Source organism: Haliotis rufescens, unplaced genomic scaffold (assembly GCF_023055435.1).
Source record: "Haliotis rufescens isolate VD_foot unplaced genomic scaffold, xgHalRufe1.0.p SCAF_99, whole genome shotgun sequence".
NCBI classification, from domain to species: Eukaryota; Metazoa; Mollusca; class Gastropoda; order Lepetellida; family Haliotidae; genus Haliotis; species Haliotis rufescens.
The window spans coordinates 484,427-507,515 of NW_025964393.1; the positions used below are offsets into that span (position 1 = coordinate 484,427).

The 23,089-nt window shown below is 40.1% G+C and overlaps 2 protein-coding genes across 2 annotated transcripts; both read left to right on the forward strand.

The window, feature by feature from the left end:
• The first annotated feature begins 335 nt into the window (after window positions 1–335).
• LOC124120305 (tripartite motif-containing protein 2-like) lies at window positions 336–7,130 on the forward strand. Its single transcript, XM_046483102.2, has 4 exons — window positions 336–439; window positions 3,484–4,668; window positions 5,075–5,122; window positions 6,085–7,130. The coding sequence occupies exons 2-4, from the start codon at window positions 3,492–3,494 to the stop codon at window positions 6,735–6,737; spliced, it is 1,878 nt and encodes a 625-aa protein (XP_046339058.2). The 5' UTR covers window positions 336–439; window positions 3,484–3,491; the 3' UTR covers window positions 6,738–7,130.
• A 7,558-nt stretch (window positions 7,131–14,688) lies between these two features.
• On the forward strand, window positions 14,689–21,966 carry LOC124120306. Its single transcript, XM_046483103.2, has 4 exons — window positions 14,689–14,803; window positions 16,603–17,785; window positions 18,363–18,413; window positions 20,371–21,966. Exons 1-4 carry the CDS (start codon window positions 14,771–14,773, stop codon window positions 21,009–21,011), a joined length of 1,908 nt encoding a protein of 635 aa, XP_046339059.2. The 5' UTR covers window positions 14,689–14,770; the 3' UTR covers window positions 21,012–21,966.
• The last annotated feature ends 1,123 nt before the right edge of the window (window positions 21,967–23,089 follow it).

The window sequence follows — 23,089 nt, forward strand, 5'->3', positions numbered from 1 at the left end:
ATCAGGAGTCAAGCTGCCGAACAGGGGCGGTCGGGTAGCCTAGTGGTTAAAGCATTCGCTCGTCACGCCGAAAACCCGGGTTCGATTCCCGACATGGATACAATGAGTGAAGCCCATTTCTGGTGTCCCCCACCGTGATATTGCTGGAATATAGCTAAAAGCGGCGTAAAATCAAACTCACTTACTCTCTAAAATGTATGAAAGTCACCCATCCTAAAGTGGCATTAGGTGGTAAGGTCGATCTCATGTAAAATATAGTTAACCCAAATTCTGTTCAACTCAATATGAATATAGCTAACACGCATGAGCAAGTCTCAGTCGGAAGTAGTCTGATTCAGTGGGCAGAGAGACTGTGTAGATATTCGTCTGTTGACGCTGACATTGTTGTCCGTAGCTACCTTAAACAATACACGACTTCAGGATCTTTACAGATATAATGGTGAGTGAGACACATTTTCATAAAATAATTGATCAAAATTGACTTAATTGTCAATCGATACACTATTTGCTACAAAATGCATGATACTAGCAAAACTAGGTTAAACAGTAATGAAATTGTACTTTGAACATTATGATGGTAAAACTTTATACTGGTAAACAACAGCGTTAACACAAATGTTGACTCTAACAGTGTCCTTCCGTTGGTTTATTTGATGTGGTCCACATATATCTTTTTACATACTGGATGCCTGTTATTGGTCTGGGTAAGTAGACACCAAATAACACTATGGTTAGTTTCACCTGTTAGATCGTCTCTGCATGTTACTGTTGAGATGTCTAGGCAATTTAAGAAAATGGACACTGTGACCACCATCAATTGCTCAGTAGCGACAGTCTTTTTAAAAAGCTATACCGCTTGATTGCATTAATACTTGACTTGACTACGCACGTAGAACCCTCAGAAAAACAGTGGACTTATATCTGCTAAAATCCATCTGTTGGCTAAGCTACTTGACAAATATACCCGGAAGTGCACTGTACTTTAACCTGATAGTGACAGTTTACAGCACGCGTTTACACCGCATTGTTTGGGAGCCATTAACCTGAACAAACTTAAACATCTTTATCAATAAGCAAACGCTAACTATTGATGGATTCTTACGCAATGAACGACGCCCAAGTTATGCTGTACAATATTCATGAAGCATAGCGTTTTATGTAAGCATGAATGTTATAGTAGGACATTTAAATATGACTGTCATCTTTTGCCATTTGGTCATAAAGACTTATTTTTGAGAGGAAAGTGTCACGTAAGGCTGAACAAGCAGATAAACGCAGTTGCCGATGATCGCATCCAAAAGTTGGAGAGATATGACAATCGGTATTATAAGAAAAGGTACAGATAATTGACGTGAGGATTGTGATAATATACGGGTTATACCAAACGTATCCCACCTGTTCGTAAAATGGACTTGTCCGACATTTCCGGGGCCGAATTATATTCAGGGAGTCATCATTATCATAATTCGTGTTAATATTTAAACTTGGACATTTAATCAACGAGGCTATCTCATATAAGAAATAAACGACTTGTGGTCGTTGTTTATCGTACAATAAAACACTGCGTCCCTCATGGTCTGTTCTCCCTGCAGTGTTTTATTGTACGATAAACAACGACCACAAGTCGTTTATTTCTTAAATAAACCTTTCATAAATCAAAACCACATACTGGTTACTAATAGCAAACAGCAATAGAAAGTGTCACAATATTCAAATCTGTTCTCTGATAAAAACTAAATGAAGTCATGACACCCAAAGGCAAAATTATTTTGAATAATATGTTAGTCAGTATTTGCTTGCTCAGGAGCTAACTGTTTTAGAGGACACAGACATTTGCTTTATCATCATCAAAACAAGGAAAACATTTCAAGACCGTTTACATTCAAACATCACCTCTGCCGTACCAGAGTTGGAAATCATAGAAATAACTGTGAAACACTATTCAATGTCTCATCTGGATCTGTTCAAAGAATTTAAAACTGATGGCGAACCCTGTCCCAACCTATACGACAATCGGGATGATTTCGATTTTCCAATCGTGAATTTCCCCGTCTTGTTGAGCAAATATACCATCAGCTCCAGCTTATGGCGTCTACCATTCTCAATTTCTAAGGTACTTTTGAGTATGTACATTTTCTTTAAATTTCAAGGAGACATATTATGTGTGTCTATCAAGGTTTCAACACCAATGGTCTGGCTAAAATATTCCAATATCCAGAATTCCACAATTCCACAATCAATGGTAGACATGACTACATATGACACGTTGACATCCGACCCGTGAACTTCCGGTTAGAATAGGTCTTAAGCAACCCATGTTTTCCGTAAAAAGCGACTATGTGTATGCTTGTCCTAAGAGGCGATTAACGGGATGGGTGGTCAGGCTCGCCGACTTGGTTGATGCGTGGATCAATGCTCGAGATGTCAATCACTGGATTGTCTGGTCCAGACTCGAATATTTACAGACCGCCGTCATGTAGCTGGGATATTGCTGAGTGCGGCGTTAAACAAACAGACAGACGTTGACATCCCTGGCCGATACAGATTTTAACAAGTAAGTCTCAGACTGGTTATTCATTTTTTGGTATCTGCCAGCGACTTGTGATATTACTTACTGCACCGACAGAAATATTTTGACATTTGAGAACCTATGATATTACCTCTTCATACTTCGGATTTATTGAAATATTCCACCATTCATATGTCAGATGTAACCTGTATAGCCATCACAGGCGGGGTCTTTAATGTGTCTAGTTTCATTTATGACCAAACCTATAGCTATGCCCACACGCATAAGATCCTCAATGTTTATCAGTTTCGTGTCAAGATACCTTATTCATCAGAGTGTTACGTATGTAGAACCCTTAAACGTCAATGGGATCTAGGGTACAGCGGGCGGAGGTTATGTGATGTAAGTGTCACTATCTTAGACAGAAACAAGTTGACATCTAAAGAATACATGGGGCACGAGTTGCGTCCCGTGGGCACGCCAGAAACCTATGATTGTGGGTTCGAATCCCGGTTCGCCCCGATTATGTTTCTAGGTTTGTCAGCACCATACCCGTTCTCGTAGGTTTCACCGAAGTGGTAAACGTCTGAGACCTGCATCATTTCGGACTTTCCTCCCACATTAAGCCGTCACGCTGCGATATAACTGGAATACTGTTAAAAGCGGCGTAAAACCAAACTCACTAGCTCATCTGAGAAGAGCGTCACATGACTCTAGCTCAAAAGTTCAAGGTCTTTGAAAAAAATTCAAACCTACAGCAGTGATTTCATATGATTGTGTAAATGGTTTGTCGCTTTTATTTAAGTAAAATATGGTTTAAACCATAGAATCATGTTTTGCCTGAGGAATCACCGATCAGCACTTTAAATAACTGTACGTGAAATTCATGTGAGAAAAATGTAAAACCTGAAATGTCCAACTGAATTCATTTTGATGCAAACATACGGAAAATATAACGGTCATTCCTTATTCAGAGATCACTATGTCTGACTTCATCGCTGTGTCAGCCATCAAGAACTACCTGACCGAGTGCCCAATCTGCAATGAACAGTTTGATGAGGCCTCCCATCTCCCCCTCCGAATGCCTTGCTGTGTACAATGTATATGTCATGACTGTCTCCAGAAGATCTACAAGGAAACAGACAAGACGTTGCTTTGTCCAATCAGTCGCCACAATCATCATCTTCCTAATGGAGTCGAGTCTCTTCCAAGCGAACCCCTCATTCTGAAAATCCTTGACGATCTGAAGATCCACAAAGGTCTCCGCTTGCCATGTACAGATTGTCCGGACAACAACGAGGCTGTGGCCAGATGTGATGACTGCTGTGTCTTCATGTGCACAGAGTGTAAAACATCACATGGCCGACATAGATTATCTAGACACCACTCGACAGTTACCTTTGAGGAGATGAAAGGCCGACCTGTCCAGAGCTTTCGTCGTTTACATCAGTGTAGTCAGCATCAACAGCCACAGCAATTTTACTGCTACACTTGTGACAAGATCATATGCGTGTCTTGCACTGTGCTAGACCACGAAAAAGGAAAGGGACACAACGTTGTATCTGTAGCTGAGGCACACCAGGATAAGGCACAGTCTACTGATGACACTTTGGCCAGACTCGAAGTGAAGACAAAGAAACTATCTGAAACAGAAACGGAACTGACGAAAAGATTACAAACCATCATGGTATCAACAGAAGCTGCTAAGCAGGACATCAATCAGACTTTTGACAACCTGATTGATAACATACAGGAACGAAGAGCCATTCTGTTGTCAGATGTTGAGCAGAAATCCACCAAATCACGTAAACTAACAGAAGAGGCCCAGGAGTCAACCCGAACATTGCTGACTAAACTGAAGTCTTCCACTGAATATACAAAACAGATGAGGGGGAAAGCTGACCAGATAGAGGATCTACAACTGATGTTGTCTTCTGCCGGCTCCTTGAACACCTTGTTGGAAGAGTCCCCAAAGGAAGTTGCGTTCTTCAGAACAGGAGTCAGTTGTGTCCCTGGCAACTTAGATCATCTAGTCACTACTATCAAGTCGACAGGATTAGTCAGGTCTATTACATTCTCCCCGTCTAGGAGGCCAAACAGTTTACCAGAAATTGACACCTACAACACTATCACTCTGGAACCAACAGAGGTACCTGAAGGTAGGTTTGAGATGCTTATAATGAATGTAGCATATGACGAACTTTGTCACTGTTGTGCATATAAATGGACACATTTACAGACGTTCAATCCCCCCGCCCCCTTATTATTATTGTTATAAATGTTAGTATATTGTCACATGGCTAATGATAATGTGGGAATATTGATGTACAATTCTCTCAGTCGATAAATAAGATCTTGTCATGTTTTATGTTTCAGGAATTTCGACATATGTGTTATGTAGTTCCAATGAAGAAGACCAAGTTTTGTTTTATAGTAGTTTTCAGGAACAATAAGTAGTATTTAAAACAAAGTCCTCCTTGTGATGTTTGGCACCTTTAATATTGATGTGTTACCTGTCAATACTATTTGTGAGTCGTAACCTATGAGGTGGTTACTTATTTTCAGTACCCAATGTTCACAAGAGAATTTCTGGACATGAAGAACAGGTTACATGTGAGTTGTTTAAGAACGGTACACATACAAAACACAATGCTCGCATGAACATTGCAGCTAGAATAAATAACAATCACCTTTATCCCGGAACCGTGTGTATTAATCCAATGATTAACATCATGAGCATCAATCTAGGCAATTGGGATACGATGCCATGCATCAACCAAGTCAGCGAGCCTGACCACCAGATCCCGTTAGTCGCCTCTTACGACGAGCATGGTCGCCTTTTACGGCAAGCATGGGTTGCTGAAGACCTATTCTACCCAGGATCTTCACGGGTAATCTGACTATGAGCAACTCCATGATCTAACATGGTATTTTACAACATGTTCGTACTGTTTTTATTTACATCTGTGAAAATCAGCTTGGTTAATAAGATGTGTGTACTTTTCAACCAATACTAAGACAATCTGGAGGGAGCATTGTGCCTATGTATGTGTATTTTGAGAGGGTGATCATTGATTTCAGATCAACAAATTTCAGTTTTTATGAAACAGTTAATATTCAATACTGTTTTACCCGCATATGTGTTCTTTCGATGAAAGGGTATATTAAAGAAATTGGATTCTTCAACAACAAAAATTAAAGTGTTTATTGGAACTAATACTTAAAGGCCTGCAATATATATGATTATTTCGAGCTTGTTGGCATGTGTCACCTTGCCTGGTATTTGGGTTGTCGCCCTTGTCTTCAATGATACACCTCACTCTAGATGATAGCTATTCGCTCCTTTGTGCATAAACGATTACTTGGTTATGTATATATGATTACATATTTCATGTCTCCTCCTTGGCTGTCATGACATGAGATAAATACTGAACCAAATGTGAAGCAAATGTTTACCTTTTGGGGGCGTGAACGATTATTTACGTCACCTTTAACACGTAAACCTGGCTGATTTAACTGTAAACAATTCATAACTCCTGTCATTTTATTCCATCCAGTGTTTGTTGTTAACACAGGTCCGACCCTGGAGTGGGACTCCAACACAGCCAGCGATGAAGTCACTATATCCGGATCTGTAATCACTAACACCAGGCCAGATCCTCCTCAACCAGACACCGGGTGTCGTATACAATCAGGGCGACATGCCATGGCTTCACGGCCTCTGGTCATCAGGCGCGGTCAGCGTGACATGTTTCATGTGAAGGCGCGATACACAGTGAAACATGTGAAAGAAGAGAATAAGATGGTATTTGAGTTGGCGCTGACCTCTTCACCTGCAGATGCCCCATGCTGTCAATGCACTGGACTGAGTGTACATGTTGTAACATGCACCAAGCACAAGCAGCACCTGTGTCTCCGGGTGATGTACAATACCAAACCCCTCACTGACATCCCGCTCTGCAAGAACCAGATCGGGGAGTCACATGATTTACACTTATGTTTCTTCCTGGACGGTACAAAGGGGAAAATCAACGTTGTTGATGTTGTTGCGGTCAAAAGGATCTGCACAGTCAAAGATGCTGCGTTTGACAGGCCACTGTGGATCATGATGTGTGCAGATACACCTTCCAACTTGGACATCAGAGGGGAATTGATATCCGGCCACGATATGACTGTGTCTGACGGGTTGTCCCGACTGTTGTCATCACTGTATCAACCACATACATAACGAATATGTGTAAGTGCAATCGTCAATGCACCCTGTATGTTGTAGCTGTCTATGTACTTGCATATCCATTTGTATATGACTGGGTATCTCTTAGTTCAGCTGGTACCACACTGTAGAACCTTAAGTAGTATCCAAATGACATTAATAGTAGGTTCAGAAAAGTAAGTGTGTTAGTGTTGATGTGATTACGATTCAAATGAATGCAGGTAGTCCTGCAGTGTTATGATTATCTCGCTTGTTCCCTTGGTATTGTTCTATGACGTTATTGTTCTGTCACGTTATTGTTCTATGAAGTTATTGTTCTGTGATGTTATGGCGTCAAGCATTTTACCCATCACGCATGACTATGAAGGGTGTACATTTAATGTTATGAAAACCCTCTCTCTTTTTTAACGAACGTAATTTAAATACATTTTTAACGTGGATAATAAATAATTATATCATCCTCGTTCTCGATATTTTTACAAAACTCGTGAACTTTCTATGGTATCTGATACCACATAAAATCATAGATACCATAGAAACATACCGTAAAAATGGTAACCATAGAAACAAATCGTTAAAACGGTAACCATAGAAACATATCGTAAAAATGGCAACCATAGAAATATATCGTAAAAATGTTACGAAACGAGAATGAGTGTACTATTCGTTATATATCAAATGTATATCTATTAAAAATTCAAGCATTTCAAATAGCTGTTCATCCCTTAAACATACTGAACAACAAAAGTTCCTGTGACATTGAATAAGATTTAACCCAAAGTTATGTTTGTTACCAAATCTGAAACAATTTGGCTTTGCATCAGATAAAAGACTCCTGTAAGTGTTCAAATGGTTTAATTTGCCATACTGACTTCAGAAAATGCGTGATTTCAGAAAAAAAACATGAACATGCCAAAATGTCAATTTACAAATTAATAGCGTGTGTGTCCACCTCTGGTTGCGATGCAAGCAACACATCTCCTTCTCATGGAATGGACCAGGCGTCGCACAAAGTCCTGTGGGATATCTTTCCATATCTGCTAGAGCATGTTTCGAAGTTACATACGAAACGTCAGAAATTTAATTAATATGATACTGACAAAAATCGAACATGTAGAAGAGTCGGCGTGCGAACGTTCAGTTGTGAAATTCAGGATTTCTTATCATTATCTATAGAAGCCACGAAATCCTTTCCATAATCATATGAAGTGATGATACAAGGTTTTCGCTAAAAGGTGAGCGTATCCTGCCCAGCCACAAACACCAGTCACAAACACATGCAAATTCAAGTCAAATAACCACAAAGATAAAAGCAAAACAACGTTTTCTATATTCAGAAATTTCTGCCCAAACCAGAGTCGATTGTACGAATCCAACTGCATCATGACCATGTGTGTTTATAAATCACTATAGGTACAGATGTTCGCGAAAAGCGCAAGGGAACCTGCCCCACCGGTTGAACGCGTCACAAATACATGAAAAGGCAAGTCAATTGTGTACCTGAAACAACACGGGAACACGTGTACAAGTGAACACAGGGAATCGCATCGGACATAATTTTTGTCACTGATGCCTCACATTTGGAAATGTCCCCAACATGTGTACCATAAAACCCTTTGAAGCTTTACTGAGGATTTTAATGATATAACCTTGATCAAACAACTTCCGAGCAATTTTTGTATGACGCTCTTTGATTTTCTCGATTGTACCTAAAAAGTTGTGAAATGTAAACAGCAAGGGCTGGAACTGTAGGAATATTGTTCGACATAATGGAAAGTTGACTATGGGACGGTGAAGTTATCCCTTTTGTCTTACAGTCTTGTGGAGAGTGTTTTGTCCCCTGAATGTTTACATATAGATCTAAATATGAAACAGATGAAGCGGTCTCACTGGTATCCTTTATTTCTAGTTCAGGTGGGTAAATTGGAGGAAGGGAATTGGCTATTTGATGGTTACTGAACGATATACTTTAGGGGTATGTCTGCAGTTTGAGGGTCTGGCCACAACTCCATTTGCCAATCCGAGCAGATATTCTGCAGATCAGATCAACAAGAAGGGGAGCGCAATTGGATGCCCATGGGGACTTCTTGCCTAAATGTTCTCAATGAGGAAGTCCAGCATTTCACATATTGTTTTCTCAGTAAACATCAGATGGCATTTGCTTTCATTTTTCATAAATTGTCATGAACCTCTGAATATAGATACGTTACTGTATCTGTGATTCAGCACATTTTGTAACAAAATCCCACGGATCAAGGAATTAAGTTTTTCCTTAAGTTTGTCATGTGGGATAGTGGTGTACAAAGTTGAAAATCAAATAGTTTGGCAGAATTAAACCTGGTTCATTTCTGAGATTGTAAAAAAGTCAAGCCAATATATTTTTATATCTACCTTTGTACGGACTTTTGTGGAGGAATGAATATGTTTTCAGGTTTTAGCATGGTTTTGGCAGATTTCTTCCTCACTTTTTAACATACTTATATGTGGCATTACAGTAAACTACAGAAACAATCGATACTGTGGGAAACTTACTGTTTGTAGACCCATTCATCAGCAAAAGTTTTATTTCATTCAATGAACGACACCTTTTGTCTTATTCTTACTTTGTGCACCCCGATAGTTGGGAGAGGCAACAAATCTTCCAAATGAATGGTATCATTTGGTCCTCATCCTTTCATTTGAACATGGCTGCATCAAAGTTTTGGGGATGCAGGAAACATACTCAATCCACTGATGTTGGCTGTTCGTTGGTTAGAAAGACTGACAATATTCTATATTTTGTCATTACACCCATATGACAGTCGAACCCAATAATAAGGTCGATTGCATTTAAAGCTATCAGATGGATAGTATATTTTCCCTGATGTCCTAAATTTTCCGTAAAGTGACTATCAGAAATGAAATGTTAGAAGACACAATAGAAAACATTCAACAATAGACTTAAGTGAATCCTCAAAGGGCACATTCAATGCCGTAGATGACGTTTTTAATTTGACATAACAGGTCTTCAAAAGGTTTGTGTATGTTTTAGCTGTAAAGCTATATTTGAATGCAGGATCAGTTATCAAATAAGTCTGTGAATCATATGATTGCATAGGTCAAGCCAGTAAAGTGACGTATCAAAACGAGACTGCATTCAAGCCCAGACTTGTCTATGACCAATCAAACTGACATTTCAACGTTATTTATTTAAATGTTATTTATAGACATGATGAACGCACTCATCCACTTGTCTGTCCATTCAACCGTCCTCAATCAGAGAGACAGGTTGAGAAGACATTGGTATGTGTGAATTTACCATCATGGTAACGAAGATACCAGTTTTTTCAAAGTTCTGTCCATTCAGTCAGCATTACCCTACAGTCATTCATATCGATGACAAGACATAATACTCTTCTGAACAGTATTACATGTACAGCGAAGACACAGCCGAGCATGTTATAAAATGCTCATCACCTGGCGAGGAGAAATGATTGGGTATATAAGATAGGCAGCTTTACCATTAAACGTAGAGTAGTGTAGGCTGTGATGTGGTACAAAAAGTATCGCTTGTCATCATCTCAGTGAGTGAGTGAGTGAGTGAGTGAGTGAGTGAGTGAGTATGGTTTTACGCGGCTTTTAGCAATATTCCAGCAATATCACAGCGGGGGACACAAGAAATGGGCATCACACAATGTACCAATGTCGGGAATCGAACCTGGGTCTTAGGCGTGTGGAGCGAACGCTTTAACCACTAGGCTACCCGACCGCCCCTCATCATCTCAGTTGTTCAAGACCGAGACCAGTGTATGCTGACACCAAGTTCCAGGACGATGTTAAATCTGCGTGCATTCTTTGGCACAGTTAAATTCCAACAAACTGTTGCCATGTGTCCAAACACCACTACTTCACTGTTTAAAACCTCTTGTTGATACTGGGGATGTTCCGCTGCGGTTGTGCAAAGGTCGAACAATACATCTCCCAAAGAAAGGTGATTTGATTGACCCTATTACTTGTTTGAATACATAGTACAAGATATTTACAGGTTGTCTTACAGATCTTGTGTCATCACACTGCGCTTACAATGACATTATCTACATGGAGCAGATAGGAGCCAGAAAGGGATGTTGGGGTTGTAAACATCAATTGCTAGTTCACAAAATGATCTTTGAAGAGGCTAAAACTTACCACCGTAACCTCTCAATGTGGTGGATAGATTACAGAAAAGCCTACGATTCTGTACCTCACGAATGGATTTGGAATGTATTGACCTCCCCTAGCGACTACTTGTTTTACTGAAGTCTTTAATGAATTGCTGGTCAAGTCAACTTGAGATGTATCAGAAGAGGAATATTTCAGGGCGACTTTTTTAGTTCTTTGTTTTTTCTGTTTGTCACTAAATCCCTTAAGCCTTTTGCTCATCAAAGAGGAAGGTTTTCATTCTGGGCCTCCTCAGCACAGATGCCCAACACCCCTTACTCATCTCCACTATATGCATGACTTTGAACTTATTGCCGAAGGAGAATCCACACTAGAAAAACAGATACTCATTGTCGAGTCGTTTTCTAGTAATATTAGCATGTCCTTTTGGACTCGACAAATGCAACATTCTTCATATGAAACGTGGCAAGGTAGAGGAGGAAGGATCAATGAGTTTACTTGGGGGATGAGTTATTGACAATCTTGTGGAAGGTCAGGCCTATACATACGTTAGAGACAAAAACTCAAGGAAAAACTTCGGGCAGAGTACAAATGTAGACTTAAGAAAATCTGGAGTTCCGAGATGAACGTGTGCAATAAAGTCAAAGCCACAAATACTTATGCTGTACCCGTCCTTTCGTATTCTCTTGGTGCTGTATTTGGACGCAACAAGAAATTCAAGGTACTGATAAACTCACACGAAGAATCATGTCAGGCAACAGATCCCACCACCCTCACTTTCCCTCAATCGCTTATGTTTACCAGTTTTAATGGGAGGGCGTGGTTTGATTAACCTGGAGGCTCTTCATGATAGAATTGTATTGTGCACTTTCGCACACATTTATTTGTCTGATCCTCCTGTGAAGCATGTCAAGACTCGTGATGAAAACAAGGCATTCCACAGTTTTCTTCAACGTGCCAAGGATGTGGGACATAGTATCAATGTCAATGTTGATTTTGTTGATGGTTCTGATACTACAGGACGGTACAGAAATGACTGTCAACCAAGCGAAGTTCATTATCAAATCGGCCCAGACATCCTATGCAAGAACAATAAAACATACCACCAAATCACATCCTTTAGTTTGCACACAGTATCGCCACACACATGCTAAGCGTGTCATTCCTGATTTTGACACTTTCAAGGAAGGTCGATATATCTTTGTGGATCATTGTTTCTCCTTATTATACAGTTGTGATTTACTTGATTTCATTCATCGTTTCTGTATGAACTGGCGATGCGGCGTCTGCAACGCGTGGAGTACAGGCTACTGGCATGCTGGATACTGGCAGAGGTCAGCGTGCAGTGGCCAATCCATTCAATGTTTCACAGTCTGTTTTAGCAGATTGTGGAACAGGGACTAACAAACCCAAAATGTTGACCATCGACCCGATGGGGGGGTTCCAGGTCGACGAAGGAGTACAGGATCGATTGATCCGAAAAAAACGCTCTACGAAATCGAGCTCAAACGGCGAATCAAATTGCTGCAAACTTGCAAACTGTAGTACGAGTTACGGGTCATTCAATTAGAAATCCTCAACACGCAGTTCATCTCCATGCTCGACTGCCACGTGTTGTACCACCTCTTACAAATCATCATGTTGCCAACATACGTCAATGGTGTACAGAACGTCTAAACTGGGGTAACCATCGCTGGTCACGTGGTATGTTTTCAGAAGAGTCCCGATGCACCTTGCACTTCCTTGATAAGCGTGGATGTGTCAGGCGAGGTCGAAATGAACCTCAAGCCAATGTCAACCTGAGGATTCATGACAGATTTGGCGGGTGTTCGGTTATGGAGTGGGCTATGACTGAGCGAACCCCACTCCAACTTTGAAATTGCCCATCTTACCCCGAACGTCCTATAAGATTGTTTCAAGTCATAACATCTTCTGTCATACTTCGCTACTTGTTGTAATGTGTTCCCAATTTATTCATTATTATTACTTGAAACTAATATCAGAAGTCTCTGCTATTTGGGGTGGTGCTGGTTTCATGGTTTCTGATGGCCTTATCTGTTCTGTAAGTGGTGGATGAACAGTTTTCTTGTGTTTGAGCATCATCTAAAATAACGTCCACATGCACAACATGATACCTTCTTCTCCATGATGAAGACTGCAGGGATATATGCTTCAGACGTTTATTGACAGAGTCTTTTCATGTTTGAAAATATCGAATAACGTTTAACACGTGCTCTCGTCTCGTCATTTTACATTTGTGTATCTCACCCTTGATCCCCAGAACGACTTATTGTATCGTAGAAAATATTTTAAGAGTAGGTTGTCCTAATTTTGACTCTTCATTTTTCTTTGTTTGGTCTTTTTCATGGTTTTTCTGTCCTGTATGCAATTTTTCATTTGCTTGTCTTTTTCATTTTGGACGTACACTGGGGACAGAGAGCTGGCCTTTTCTACCCAGGTCTTTCTTCGGGTGTCTTACCCTAGGAGCTTCTTCCGCTAAATATGGTTTGAATAAATGCATTGACCAAGTTTTATAGTGGATCCGTCATAACCTTCGTCTGAAAACCAGCAGTCATTGTTATCGCAATGATATAAGAATTACTTCCAACCAAGGAGATTGACATTATTGTTCTTAATGAAATACCACTTGTTTAACTTTTTACAAAAACACAGTACTGGAAACAAACATGGGGTTCTGCTGACAGATGAGTTTCTGGAGGCAAACATGGGGTTGAGGATACAAGCATGGAATAATAGCGACTTACATTGGCTTCTGGAGAAAAACAAGGGGACCTGCCGACAGATGACATACAGGAGCAAGTATGGGGTGCTGGATACAAGCATGGTCTGCACATGGGGTTGTGTTGGTAAACACGAGATACTGAATGCGAGCATGGGTTACTTGGATTAAGCTTTGGTTTGTGAAGACTAGCAATGGGTACTGACGACAATCATTGGGTTCTTAACACAAGCAACGGGGAAAGTTGGATGTAGACAGGCGGGGGTTCAATCAAATAACGTTTTCTGTTATGTAGTTTAAACCCATTTTAAACATCGTGGCGAAGGACGAACAATGCATGACTGCCCGTTTGCCCATGTTTGTTGAACTAGAACTACATAGACGAATATCCTGTGTGCATGTCGAGTTTTATGTCAGTGAAAACCCCGGATGTAAGCATTCGTTTGACAGTGCTATAACTAACGGTGATTCAGAAACCCACGCACGGAAATGACCTTTATTCAGTGATAACAGTAACAATTCAGCAAGACAATACACGATTAATCCCTCTCCCTCTCTCCCTCTCCCTCTCTCTCCGTGTATGTGTCCCTCTCTGTGTGTTTATTACTCTCTCCCTCTCTGTCTCTCTCTGTGCCACACTCTATCAAGATCCTATGTAAATATAAATTGTCAATACAAGAAAATAACCAGTCTAGATTATCCGCCGAAAAATTTCCAATTGGCGTAGAGGACAAAATAGTTGTGACAATTACATAACCTACCAGTGTTGATTTGTTTAATGTCAGCTATATCCTTACATCTTACTCACAAGAAAGATTGTGCCCAGGGTTAAATGACATAAACTTCCGAAAACGTAAGGTAACACCGATAAAATTAGTTCTATCATTATATAAGACGCATATGAAACTAGTTTCATAATCTCAGATTTGACCAGTGTATCTTTAAGAGGGAAACGTACTGTGATAACTTTTTAGTCTTTCATGTAGAAGTTAGAATAAACACGAAACTATGTCAATCTCTGGACCCGGAAGGTATGTGAGCTCAGTGAGTACATCGACCTGCCACGACATTACTGGGACGCACATAAGCCGGGCAGAACGCCGACCCCATTTAGAAGTTACATGTGATTTGTTGACTGACAGATTCTACCTAACAAGTCACGTTGCACATGCGATGTCTCTTCATCACTATTGAACTCCTGGTAAGTATTAGTAAACATAAATGTGAATTACAACCAGGATAGAAGCAATTCATTTGAACATATATCTGTAAATGTTTCTTTAACAGGACGGCGCATGTAACATGTAGTTATATCGCTCACATGTCAGATCGACTAAATTTCTTTATTTTATTCGGGTGAGGTGGAGCATTCTTGAAATGTGTATAACTTGTATATTTGTTTATTCATGACTGGCATATTGCCGACATGGCATCAATATTAACTCACAAGAGTAACATCAAAGTTGTTTTTAATCATATTTTTATGTAAAATATGGGCAGCTAAAATGATGATGTATGATCGTAAGGGGTTATTCAAATGTCTTTCTTAAACTGACCGCCTCCGTGGTCTAGTTGTAGAGCATCCGCCCGGAGAGCGGAAGGTCCGGGGTTCGATCCACGGTCGCGTCATACCAAAAGACGTTGAAAGATGGTACTTGTTGCGTGCACGTCGCTATATGAGTGCAGCAATCTTTGCTACGCTAAACCCAATTTCACCCCTAATCACCTTTCTATATCTCTAGTGATCTCTGGTACTTCTACGCTAGCAGTACTAGTATATGGAATACGGAATATATGGATTACTAGTATCAGGTTACACAGAAACATGAGTGAGTGAGCGAGACCTGTAATTGGTTGCTATAACTACTACCGCATCATCGAGGGTTTGTACAGGGGAGCGAACTCTATTAACTAACAGATAAAGGGCACCACATTCGAAACTAAATACTTCCGTTGAATAATTAAAATACAAAATATCACTTTATCTATCTTTATTGAGGTAAATTATTAAATGCCATAATATTTACAGAAGTGATGTCGATCTCTGCACTGTGACCATGTGAATTACAGGTTTGGTTTAAGGAGGCGAACTCTAACTACTGTTTACCGAGTACTTTATCTTAAAGTAGAAATTTTACAGTTTTTCAGCCATTTCGTGACTGGAGTACACAATAAAGTAATATCATATAAAAACATGTCAGCAATGGACAGTACAATAACTAGATTATCACACATTTTATTTGATACTGGTAAAAGAGGGTTAACATGCTGCAACTTTTTTAAAAGTAAAAAATACAACTGGGCAATAGATCACCAGAAACCAAAGGTAGACTACCATACTAGGGACCATGGGGATTACGGTACCTCTTCAATCTGCATGGTATTCCGGCAAAATGGTATACGAATTAAATAATATCAGAAGGCAGAAGCCAAATGTTAATTACTTTCTCTGCGAATTGTTTTTCTCAATAGTCATACTTAGTAAATGATATAAAACAGGAAACAGCTTGACATGTTGCAGTACACAGACTGTGACGGTTGTATTAATCTGTGTCCCTTGGTCATACCCAAGTACTTGTAGGTTTGAATCTCAGACTTTCCCTTGTCATAATCATTGGTTTGTGAAAACCAGACAAGCGCCTGTTGGTCTAAATAAGTTGTAAATATCTACAACCCGCTCCTTTTCAGACTTCAGACTTAGCCACGATGTTGTTATGTAAAATGGAGACATGTAAAATGTGGTATTAAACCCAGCTCATATATTTAGCTTTGTTGAGACGCCTCATGACTTAGAGGGTAAAACAAATAACTCTTCTCCATATCACACACAAACACTCTTATAACAAATAATGTTATTGTTAAGGTCATTGATATCTAACTGTTAATAAATACTTGTGAGTGATCCCCGGCTATTAATGATTGTACAAGAAGTTCAGGTAGGAACATTTATAAAATTTTAAAAAATGCAAACAGATTCATTCCTTATTTTGCTATTCACAGGTAACAATGTCTGACTTCATCGCTGTATCAGCCCTCAAGAACTACCTGACTGAGTGCCCTATCTGCAAAGAACAGTTTGATGAGGCCTCCCATCTCCCCCGCCGAATAACATGCTGTGTACAGTGCATATGTCATGACTGTCTCCAGAAGATCTACAAGGAAACAGACAAGACGTTGCTTTGTCCAATCAGTCGCCACAATCATCATCTTCCCGGTGGAGTTGAGTCTCTCTCAAGCGAACCCCTCATCCTAAAAATCATTGATGACTTCAAGATCCACAAAGGTCTCCGCTTGCCATGTACAGATTGTCCGGACAACAACGAGGCTGTGGCCAGATGTGATGACTGCTGTGTCTTCATGTGCACAGAGTGTAAAACATCACATGGCCGACACAGGTTATCTAGACATCACACGACAGTTACCTTTGAGGAGATGAAAGGTCGACCTGTCCAGAGCTTTCGTCGTTTACATGAATGTAGTCAGCATCAACAGACACAGCAATTTTACTGTTACACTTGTGACAAGATCATATGCGTGTCCTGCACTGTGCTTGATCACGATAAAGGAAATGGACACAACGTTGTATCTGTGGCCGAGGCACACCAGGAAAAGGCAAAATCTACTGATAAAACTTTGGCGAGACTCGAAGAGAAGAAAAACAAAATTTCTAAAACAAACACAGAACTGACGAAAAAGTTAAAAACCATCATGGTATCAACAGAAGCTGCTAAGCAGGACATCAATCAGACCTTTGACAACCTGATTGATCAGATACAGGAAAGAAGAGCCATTCTGTTGTCAGATGTTGAGGAGAAATCCACCAACTCACGTAAACAAACAGAAGAGGCCCAGGAGTCAACCCGGACATTGCTGACTAAACTGAAGTCTTCCACTGAATATACAAAACAGATGAGGGGGAAAGCTGACCAGATAGAGGATCTACAACTGATGTTGTCTTCTGTCGGCTCCTTTAACACCTTGTTGGAGGAGTCACCAAAGGAAGTTGGGTTCTTTAGAACAGGTGTCAGTTTTGTCTCTGCCAACTTAGATCATCTTATCACCACTATCAAGTCGACAGTACTGGTGAGGTCTATCACATACTCCCCGACTCAGAGGCCAAACACTATACCAGAGACTGCCATGTATAATATCATCACTCTGGAACCTTCAGTGTTACCTGAAGGTAGGTTGAAGATGCTTATAATGAAAGTCACTCACCGCAAACAGTGTAACTTTAGTGACATTGTATGTCCATATTAATGAAAAATATTAATATTAATTTGAAAAATGATTTAATGTTATAATGTAGCCCCAATGTGGAAATATATGCAGGCATTTCAAAACCATCTTTAAATCAAATTTTGAATTCACCATTCGATAACAGTTTTTAATTTTTAGTTCATGAGAAACAGTCAATGATATTGGTACAAAAAATGTTTATATTGATTGTTGTCGCCAGTTGGTTGGGGGATGGTGGGGTATCCTATTGGTTAGAGCGTTCGTCACGCCGAAGGCCCGGTTTTGAATCCCCACGTGGGTGCAATGTGTGAAACCCCAAACCACCTACTCACTCACTCACCCAGGAGTTGATCTAACATTTTGAAATGTAAGAATATAAATTCGTAAGTTATCTGCAAAACTGTCGATATATAAACTAATAGTTTAGATAAGTGGTCCGGGATGTTTGATGTCTTTGATTTTGACATATATAGCAACAGTATTTGTTTGTCCAAATTTATAAGGTGGTTATTTATTTTCAGTGGCTGATGTTGACAAGAGAATTATTTCTGGAAATGATGAAGTTGTTAGATGTGAGTTGTTTTAGAAGAGCACACATACAGAACTCGCACGCACATACGTAGACACAGAAATTGCATACAGCAATTAACTTTGTCAAGGAACCACATATTAAAAGAATAATGTTGATTAATATGTACCCTTTAAAACACGTGACGCACATTACACTCTCAGTGTTCACGTTTTTTCTTTCTTACCAGGTAGTGAGTGGTTTAACGATACTTGACCGTGTTGACTGCACGGAAGAGTTTTCAATCCGAGTAACGGTATTCTCGCCGATTCCTCATGGCAACATGTTATAAGAAATAACACATCCACGTCGTACATTTAATTATGTAGTTACTATCCAAGTACTATTGTCGATGTCTTTCCATAAATTGTTGTAATTCATATTATCGTTGTGTGTCATCAGATGTATCAGGGACATATTTTGCGTTGTTCACCTTCAATTGTGGCAAACGTCTTTTCTTGTCTTACAAATAACCACATCATTCATGCTTTGGGTATTACTTTCATCTTTTACAGGGTACTTAATGAACAAAGCAAATATGTCCCGATATGTAAGCAGATAAAGTGACAAAACCCTTTCCATATCTGATAGAAATCTCATGCAAAGTACAATTCGATAGTACAATTCCGACTATATCGTAAGCATGTGTTTATGAATCACTACCAAATAGTGATGATACCAGGTGTTCGCGAAAAGGTAAGCGTAACAGCCCCACCAGTGGCACCCATCACAAACACATGCAAATGCAAGTCAGTGGTTCACCTGAAAAAAACACGGGTACAAGTTAAAATAGGGAATTGCATAGGGCATCAATTTTGTCACTGATATGGATACTTGACTATTGGAAAGTTGAAGTCGTTGGATTTTTGATCGTCTCTATCAACGAGACCAACTGTTATCATCTGATGGCATTTCTTCACGTATGACCATGAGTTAGTACAGAGTAAAACATAGTAACGCGGCGGTAGAGCAATGAAACACTTCGAGGGGCAATTCGATTATATTTTACCAGGTAGGGTCCGGGGTTCGATTCCAGGCCGCGTCATACCAAAAAAACGTTAAAATATGGTACTTGTTCTTACCCTGTCTGGCGCTCGACATTAAGGGGCTAAAACAAGGACTGCTCGGCTCGGAGTCAGTATACTGTGTCTGAGTGGGGTATTCATGTTAAACTGCGGCATGGTATCTCAGTGAGCTAGCACTATAAATCGGCATCAGTCCGGACTAGTACAAGCAGCCACACGCACAGACACACGTACATGCACGTCGCTATATAAGTGCAATAATCTTGGACGCGACGTTAACCCCAATTTCACCTCACCTCTTACCAGGTAGTGAGTGGTTTAACGATTATATTTTGCAATGACTCAACATCTAAATGTCGATTTAATCTCACAAAAGTACACTTGTTGAAACATCTTTCCAGTGAACCACACTATATGCCACATTTCATGAAACAGTTTATCTTCAATATTGTTTTACCTACATATGCGTGTTATCGATTGAACGATATTTAAAGAAAGTAGATTCTTCATTAAATTCTGGAAATGGAATTGTTGATTGGAACAGATACTTTCTATGGCTGTAGAAATGAGGTTGTATGGTTTAAGAACTGTTATGTACATGAGTACTTCACGCTGGTTCACATGTATGTCACTGTGGCTGCTACTTTGGTTGTTGCCCTTGTCTTCAATTATATGACTTGTTTACGGTCTAACTGTATATTTGGTTAGTTATCAACGACTCTCTATATCATGTCTCGTTTACAGGTTATGTCGTGGCTTTAGTGACATAAACGTTGAACTACAATGTTCACCTTTTTGGAGTGGAGGACGGGTGTTAAGAGTTATTTTGTTACCTTGAGGCAGATCTGACTCTTTTAACTGTTAGTAATCCATAAGACGTACCATTTTAATTCATCAAGTGTTTATATTCCCTCAAAAAGTTTGTTTCTAACACAGGTCCGACCCTGGAGTGGGACTCCAACACAGCCAGCGGTGAAGTCACTATATCCGGGTCTGTAATCACTAATTCCAGGCCAGATCCTCCTCAACCAGACACCGGGTGTCGGATGCATTCAGGGAGACGTGTACTGGCGTCACGGCCTCTGGTCATCAGGCGTGGCCATCGTGACATGTTTCATGTTACGTGTCGATTCACAGTGAGACGGGTGACAGAGGAAAATATGATGATATTTGAGACAGCACTGGTCTCTTCCCCTGTAGATACACCCTGGTGTCAACAAGCCGGTTTGAGCGTATGTGTTGCAACATGCACCAATCACAAGCAGCACCTGTGTCTCAAGGTGAGATATGACAACAGACTCCTCACTGATTCCTGCCTCACTAAGAACCAGATTGGGGAGTCACGTGACTTACACTTATGTTTCTTACTGGACGGGACAAAGGGGAAACTCTACGTTGTTGATGTTGTTGCGGTCAAAGTGATCTGCAAGGTCAATGATGCTGCATTTGACAGGCCACTGTGGGTCATGGTGTCTGTAGATATACCCAAGGTCTCAGACATGAGAGTAGAACTAATATCCGGCCACGATACGACTGTGTCTGATGGGGTGTCTCGACTGTTGTTATCACTTGACTAAAAGTTCTACTGACATTTTAACGAACACCGCACCCAGTACCACATTTAACTACATCATGAAGAAAAGTATGCCGACTGCATGTGTCATACAATGGGAAGTTATCTATGCTGACTTTATGTGACACACAACAGGAAGTAATGTATACCGACTTCATGTGACACACAACAGGAAGTAATGTATACCGACTTTATGAGACACACAACAGGAAGTAATGTATACCGACTTCATGTGACACACAACAGGAAGTAATGTATACCGACTTCATGTGTCACACATCAGGAAGTAATGTATACCGACTTCATGTGACACACAACAGGAACTCATGTATACCGACTTCATGTGACACACAACAGGAAGTAATGTATACCGACTTCATGTGACACACAACAGGAAGTAATGTATACCGACTTCATGTGACACACAACAGGAAGTAAAGTATACCGACTTCATGTGACACACAACAGGAAGTAATGTGTACCGACTTCATGTGACACACAACAGGAAGTAATGTACACCGACTTCATGTGACACACAACAGGAAGTAATGTATACCGACTTCATGTGACACACAACAGGAAGTAATGTATACCGACTTCATGTGACACACAACAGGAAGTAATGTATACTGACTACACGGGACACATGTCGAGGGCTCAGCGGAAACCTTCGTATATGAAGAGTAAAAATGTGTGAATAAAAGCAACAAGACCCTTTTCCATGGCCACCAAAAATATCTGTTGAAAGCAGACTAGAATGTACGGTTCTGACTGTATCATGAGCATGTGTTGATGAATCACTATCAAATCGTGATGAAAGCATATGTTCGAGAAAAGGTGAACGTTTCCTGCCCAACTAGTGGCACCCGTCAGAAACACATGCAAAGGCAAGACAATTGGTCACCTGAAAAAACACGGGAACATATGGTACAAGTCAAGATAGGGAATTGCATCGGACATCATGTTTGGGGATGATGCGTCAAATTTAGAAATGTCCTCCACAGGTCACTTTAAAGGCTTTTGAAAGCTTTACTGGGGCCTTGAATAATGTCGCCTTATTAAAAACAACTTTTGAGCAAGAGCCATGTGACGCTCTTTGAAATCTTCATAAAAAGAACATGCTCGATTGTACCTTAAATGGTTTAGTTTTATTAAAACCCTGAAATGCATGACATTTGTCAGAAAGTTTACCGCAATGCTGAGAGGGAGACGATGAGGCTGCCAACCCTAATTTGGTAAGCGGGATTCGGGGATATACGCCACAACATTCTTGACACATTCGTGACCAACTCGTGCCATTCCGGGAAAAGACGTGCCCATATTGTGGGTTCAATATTGGCATATGAACACAAGAGCTACTTCAAACAAGAAGGATAATTCTTAATGTACCCGCTTCTTGCAGTAAAATGTAGGCGTTACAGCAGCGCTCGCTTATTCCTGTTGCCAAAGTATTGAACCTCTCTGTAATAAATATCGATTCTTTCATTGAAAGTTATATATTTGGCAAGCACTTACACTCATTCATTCACAGATATCATGGCCAAGGTGTAATAAATAGTGTACACATGTTATATATGTTCATTACATTAACTTCATGAAGGAATGCCATATCGACCATGTCTAAGAAATGCATGGAAGTATTTCGAATTATATACAAACAACATAGCATGACCATTTAATATACAACCCCAGTGGAGATTCCCAAGTAGCCTTCGCTTGTCGTTATGGGTGGGGCGGTCAGGTTCGGTGAATTGGTGAAATTGTACCCCGACGGAGTGGATCGTTATGACAATATCAGTTACTGGTTTGTCTGGTCAAGTCTCGATTATGTACTCAAGTAAGGACATGTAGCTGAATACAAAATATATGCTGCATATAAAATACAATAGCTTTGGTATAGTTGGTACTTAACTGAAGAAATTGTTTTGGAATAATATAGTCCCTTACAGGTTTAGTGAAGCAGAATATACGTACGTTACCCATTAAGGTTGTCTTAAAAACCCTAAGATGTATTACCTTAGTTTTCCATTAACAATTTCAGTAAGTACTTAATGCTGATATTTATACGACAGCGTCTTGTTG